Here is a 7,050-nt window from a genome sequence, read left to right on the forward strand (position 1 = left end):
TTGTTTGTGACTCTCTCACTGTTGTAAACATCTCAACATCTACGCTCTCATGCCCCTTTGGGATCTTGTATGATTCAGTAAAGACATCTCTTAATCTTCGAAACTCCAAGGAATACAGACCCAGACTGTCCAGCCTCTGTCACTGTCTGACAGTCCTGAGGGACTGTGCCATTGGAATGGAACAGTTCCCAACATTGACACGTTTATTTTATTCAGCCTCACACGCGTAGACCTGGTGAGCAGCAGCAAGGTGACTGAGGACAGTGATTCCCCTTGTTTGACACAGATGTCAAATGTGGCTCGGTGGGTCGCAATGTCACCTCTTGGTCAGAGGTTGTGGGTTCGAATTTCCCTCCAGGGCCTTGCACTAATAATCAAGACCAACACTCCAGAGAAGTCTGGAGAGTCAGATCCACCACCAGAGGTGGTGTCATTAGAATGAGGCTTTAAGCAGAGGCTTTTCAGGTCGATCTTAGTCATCCCCTGACACAACTGGAAGAGGAATGGGAGAGTTCCCTTCAGATTCTTGAACTAATATTTATCAAACTATGAGCAGCTAAACACAGAAGATCTGACCAGATCCGATTTGCTATGTGGGAGCTTGCTTGGAGTACATTGTGACAGTTAGACGAGGAAAGACCATGGTGCAATCCGTTCACCTTCTGTCACATGACACAGTGATAATGGAGTTGTTGGCTAATGATCGCAAGCAATCTCTGTCCATCGGTTGACAACAGATCAGACATGGTGTGAGGACACCCGATGCAGAAAGGTTTGGGACACCATTGATCCAAAAACACCCATTGTTCCCTGAGTGTGCATCACCTACCACACCTCCGAAGTTACTCATTTCCAAAAATCACATCAGAGACACTGGCAACCAAAACGTCTTCACGTCACATTTATTGAACTTGGATCGGTACATTGACACATACAAAGATATAATACCTCGTGGGATCCCATGCAGGGACAAAATCTGACCAAACGTGGCAGAGAAAGGTCTGAAATGGTACCCAGCAGCGCAGAGATTTGTGGTGAATCATGTTTGTGGCTTCATTTGATTCTTGAGTCTAATTTTGTTCTTAATTGTTCAGAAAGGTCCAAATTTTGATCATGTTTTAATGAGATAAACTATCCTCTGTGATAGTTAATAATCATAAAACTAACAAAACAAGGGTTTTATTGATTGAATCATGCGGTATTATACACAAGATTTAAAACTATCAGTCAGAACAAGTGTGAGATTGACCAGGGTGGGTTTGCTGTGAGATTTATTGATGCTTCAGAACAGACTGGTTGTGATCGACTCATGTCCCACCAGACAGGAAAAAGTGGTGCCACTATTCCAGTCCTCTGGAGAAACCTTCAACTGACTGGTCATTGTGTTCCAGCCGTTTCTGGTGTCCTTGGTCACCGGCTGGTGAATGAACCCTGTCTTCAGAAGGGTGTCGTTGGCCATCCAGGCCACGTAGATCTCTGCAGGAGAGAACTTGGTGACCAGGCACATCAAGGTCACTGTCTGATCTGTCTCTACCTCATCCAATGAAGGGGGGATGAGGTAGACTTGAGGATGAGTCACAACACCACCTGGGAAACAGAGAGAACCTCAGTTAGAGTGAATCTTTCAATAATTCCCTACTTACCCCACACATTCTGATTTTATGGCAACATGGGCAATGTCTACACTTTGGGGGACTTCACTTTAGCTGAAATTGAAGGCTTTTCCCTTTCTGCTCATTGTTGGGATTTGCGGAGTGCAAATCTTGAATCTGGTGCATTTTACGCCTTCCAGCGAGGTTAGTCTATTCAACCTCATCCTCTGAAAGCTGCAAATCCCTCTCCCTCTACCCCATCACAGGAACTTACCACACAGGAGCCAATGTGGTTTTGGGTGAGGCTGCTGTGGGGATTTGGGATTTTACTGATGTGGTTAATCAGGGGGGGTTAAATCTTCTTTTGGTCCCTCATTCTCTCTGATAAACTGTATTGGGCATTCACTGGAGTTTAGACGAATGAGAGGGAATCCCATAGAAACCTGTCAAATTCTTACCAGGATTGGACATACTGGATGTAGGAAGAATGTTGGGGGATGGTGGGGGAATCCAGGACCAGGGCTGGCAGTCTAAGCTGTGTAGATCTGAGAGGGAGTGAGAACCTGTGGAATTCTCTCCCACAGAAAGCAGTTGAATCTCATCATTAAATATATTTAAGAGTGAGTTGTATATATTTCTTCGGGTGGAGGGATCAAAGGATATGGAGAGAAAACAGGAACAGGTGACTGAATTTGGATGATCAGCCAAGACCATATTGAATTGCTGAGCAGGATGGAGGGGCCCAGTGACCCACTGCTGCTCATTTTCTGTCGATCTATCACAGTGCTGGAAGGTGATAACTCTGTCCATTTGTGAAGATCAGACTCACACCGAGCTCTGTCCGCACGTACCTGTGTCCTTCTTGATGGATCTCTTCTCCGGCGTTGGCAAACTCTTGTCCTCCACCCGACACAAGTACTCAGCCCCACTGTCCCACTCTGCAGCAGGGACTGTCAGTCTGCTGGTGATCGTGTCTTCACCTCTATGGCTGTGTGGACCCTGAGTCCTCACCCCATCTTTTCTCCTCCTTCAGTCCACCTGCCAGGTTACCCTGAATCCCTGTAAATCATTGTGAACCACCTTACACAGAATGGTCGCCGTCCTGTTCGTCCAGATCTCTTCAAAGGAAGGTTTGCTTAAAGTGACTGAGGGGCGGGTATCTGAACATTCATCTGGGAGAAACGTCACAATTATTATTTCATCATTTCCCAGTGGACGAGTGCGTCACTGACAGGACCGACATTTCTTGCTCAGCTCCAGTGAATGCTTTGCCAGTCCCATCAAGATCAGTTGAGACTTATCTACATTGGTGAAGGAATGAAGCTCCCCTATTGTGCAGACAGGGTAAACACCCCGAAGGAATGTACATAAGTTTGGCTCTTATATTATTTTTGCTATTTCACTTAAACTGTTACCAGCCACTTATTAAAACAAATACAGAAATTACCCAGCATTTCAGGCTGTGTCTGTGGAGAGGGAAACACAGCTAAATGTTTCAAATGAAAAATATTTCAGCACTTTTCCTTTATATTTTAAAATCTAAGCATCAGAAATATTTTGTTTTTTTCACAAAAGTTTAAATGCATTCTTTCTCGATTAGAACATGGAACAACACAGCACAGGAACAGGTCCTTCGGCCCACAATGCTGTGCTGGACTAATTAAAGTAGTAATTAAATGCCTAAATAAACTAATCCCTTCTGCCTACACAATGTCCACATCCCTCTATTCTCTGTACATTCATGTGCCTGTCGAAGAGCCTCTTAACACCTCGATCGTATTTGCCTCCACTACCACCCCTGGCTGTGTATTCCCGGCACCAACCACTCCCTGTGTAAAACAAAACTTGCCCTGCACATTTCCTTTCAATTTATCCCCTCTCACCTTAAATGCATGCCCTCTGGTATTAGACATTTCCACCCTGGGAAAAAGATACCAGCTGTCTACTTGATCTATGCATCTCATAATATTATAAACTACTATCAGGTCTCCCCTCAGCCTCCACCGCTCCAGAGAAAACAACCCAGGTTTGTCTAACCTCTCCTCATAGCACATGCCTGCTAATCCAGGCAGCATCCTGGTAAACCTCTTCTGCGCACTTTCCATAGTCTCCACCTCCTTCCTCCTATGGGGCAACCAGAATTGAATGCAATACTCCAGATACATCTAACCAGAGTTTTATAAAGCTGCAACATAACTTTCCAACTCTTGAACTCATGGCCTCAAGTAATGAAGGCGAGCATGCCATCCATCTTTATCACCCTATCAACCTGTAGAGCCACTTTCAGGGAGCAATGGACCGGGACCCTAAGATCGGTCTGTTTATACCTCTTGCTGCCTTGGTGAAGCAGCCAGCATAATCAAAGACCCCACCCACCCGGATCATTCTCTCTTCTCCCTTCCCATCAGGTAGAGGATACAGGAGCCTGAGGGCACATACCACCAGGCTCAAGGACACCTTCAATCCCACTGTGATAAGACTATTGAACAGTTCCCTTATATGATGAGAAGGACTTTTGACCTCACAATCTACCTTGTTATGACCTTGCACCTTATTGTCTACCTGCACTGCGGTTCCCTGTAGCTGTGACAGTTTACTCTGTATTCTGTTATTGTTTTTACCCTGTACTACCTCAATGCACTGAGTAATGAATTGATCTACACGAACAGTATGCAGGACAAGTTTTTCACTGTACCTCGGTACAAGTGACAATAATAAACCAATACCAATACATCAAAACTGTTAAGGGTTTTGCAATTAACAGTGTAATGTCCCTTCACATTTGATCTCCCACAACTGAGGCACTAACTGGAGGCTGGGATTACATTCAAAGGAAGAGGGAAAGACTGTAGTGATCAAGAGTATCAGGGATGCCCAGGGTGCCTGTCCAGTGAAATGGATTTTCCTCGAGTTATGAAAGCATTTTCAGAGATAGTTATTTCTCTGGCCAGGCTTCTGGATTATCATTTCATTCACATAACCACAGCAGGGCTGCACCATGTTTCAGTGTTGACCTTATGTCACAGAGTTTATAGTGCAAAGCAAACAATTTCAATCCTGGGGTGAGTCCCAGTCCCTACCTTGGATGTTCTTCACTTGCTTCTTGATACGGGTGCCGGAGGGGGGATGTGTCACTGTGCAGCTGAAGACTGAGTCTGACTTCCACTCCTGTAAGCTCACGGTCAGGAAGTAGCTGACGCTGAAAGTGCCCCCCTGCTCCAGAGCAGTAGGTGTAGCGCTGGTGTTGGAGGTGATCACGGAGCTGCCTTTCTCCCAGCTGACACTGATGAGGTCTGGGTAGAATCCAGAGACCACACACTCGAAGGTGGCCGTGTTCCTACTCTTGGTCCCTTCGTGTGGTGGAGGCAGCAGTCTGACCTTGGGTCTTTTTGTCTCCACTGGAATAGACGAGCAAACAATGGAAATGTAAAACAGTTTTACTCAGGTAACTAACGTTGGCCATTTAATCGCTGGTCTCTTGCCCACCTTTGGTACTTTTTGTCCGTGCTGTCACTGCTGAGGATGAAGAAGGTTGTTGGGCGGAGCACACGTACTCCACACCACTGGACCACTCCTCCACACTGGTCTGGAGTTGGCTGATCACTGTGTCTTGGGTCCCTTGTTCTCTCAGTTTTTTGGACACATTTCCTTTAATTTTCTCCCTTTCACTCACCTGCCAGTAGATTTGGACCTGGCTCAGATCAGCACCCACAACCCTGCACACCAGAGTAGCCGTCTTGTTGATCCAAATCTCTTCAGTGGATGGATTTTGAACAAAGACAGACAATTCTGTGGATTAGAAAGGGAAAACTTAGGAATCTTAGTTGAGATTTTTCTGTTTGGTTATGTTAAGTCAGGACAGATCATCAGTACATTACAGCTATATTTACTGGAAGTAGAATTACAGAGACACCCAGGATTGAACAGTGTGTCACATATTGTGCAAGTTTTGACTGAGAAAATAAAATGAGAACAAAGGATGTGCCAACTGGGATTTGATTCCTGTTCCAATGCCTGTGACCAGTGAGGCTGAGCAACGTTCAGTTGCTGTGTAACACAGTGAGAGAGAGAGCAGATTTCTTGGCAGAGACACAGTTCAGTATATTCTCTGCTTGGAGCCCCTGTGGCATTGACGAGTAACACTGAGCACTGTGAATCAATGAGAATCCTTTCCTCTGTCTGGGCTGAGCCTGGGATTCACTCACTTTAAAAATTTTACATCCCGACATTACAGTCTTATTGTGACCGTGGCCTTCCCCATGGCTTCAACCATCACCTCCCACACAACCTCCAGTAAAGGTTGCATCCTTCCAACTCTGGTCACTCATACACCTGCACTCCTTCTGTTGGTGGCCGTGTCTTTAGCAGTCTTGCTTACAAACACGGAATCTCACTTAGTAAACTTGCACAGCAGACCCCAGTCTCTCTTCCTTGAAATGAGCAGCTCTGGTAAGAGTGTATGCATAAATTGCTGGGCTGATGATCTGGTGATGTAGTTCAAATGCCACCTGACAGCTGGGAATTTAAATTCAATTAATAAATGCATTCTGGAGTGAAAAGCTGGCATTGGTGGTGAGAACTGTGGAAGGTTTTGTACTATCAAAAAACCCATGCAGTTCACTGTTGTTCTTCAGGGGAGGAAATCTGTCATCCACATCTGGTCTGGCTGGTATGTGACTCCAGACCTGCAGCAATACGGCTGAATCTGAACCGCCATCAGAAATGGCCCAGCAAGCCCCTCAGTTCCAGAGGAATCAGTGATGGTCATTAGATGATGAGTGAATTAAACATCTCTCTGACCAAGCTTTGGGGCACCTGTCCCCTGGGTTTGTGTCAGTTTTGTGTGATTGTGCTCCAGTGAAGTTGTTGAGGTGTCTGAGCATTTGAAAGGAATGATGCACTAACTCATCGCTTGTGGTCTGCACTGTCACTTGTCTCCCGCAGCACCATCGTCCGCTCAGTTACATCGCAGCACTTTGCATGTGTGTACACCACTTTCACACTCGATCACTTTGGGCCACATGGGCATTTTTGCTCTCTGACACTGATTGTGGAGGGTGATTGTGTTTGTGCAAGGTTAAAACCTTTAATGTGACTGTGAGTCAATGCCTTTGATTGAATTTAGAGCAGATGTAATGCACACTGTGCCTGTCTGACAGAGGACATATTATTTGACAACGTGTGATGTTGTGTATTTCTTAACCCCTCTTGAAATAAGATCGTGAGCAATTTCCTTTTAAAAATAGAAAGTGCATGGAACTAGTCTGGATGATCATTGTTCTAGTGTGTAATGTGTAAACCTAGGTCTACACTGTAGGCTCTTGCTTTTGTGAATCTTGGTTCGATCAGCATTGTGATGTTGTTAAACATTTGTTTTTTGCAAGGTGCTCAGTCCCGTCCCACATCAGTGACATAGTCGTGATGTTCAACAGTCCCTGGTGAGGGCGATGCCCATCAT

General features: G+C 45.4%; 1 protein-coding gene across 1 annotated transcript in view; it reads right to left on the reverse strand.

The window, feature by feature from the left end:
- Window positions 1–7,050, reverse strand: part of LOC127576491 (uncharacterized) — a 605,240-nt gene that overhangs the window by 405,804 nt on the left and 192,386 nt on the right. The window contains exon 5 of the mRNA XM_052026972.1: window positions 4,673–4,990. Within this exon, the coding sequence (XP_051882932.1) occupies window positions 4,673–4,990 (318 nt within the window). The remainder of the gene's footprint in view (window positions 1–4,672; window positions 4,991–7,050) is intronic.

The sequence above is a fragment of the Pristis pectinata genome, chromosome 12 (assembly GCF_009764475.1).
Source record: "Pristis pectinata isolate sPriPec2 chromosome 12, sPriPec2.1.pri, whole genome shotgun sequence".
Taxonomy (NCBI): Eukaryota; Metazoa; Chordata; class Chondrichthyes; order Rhinopristiformes; family Pristidae; genus Pristis; species Pristis pectinata.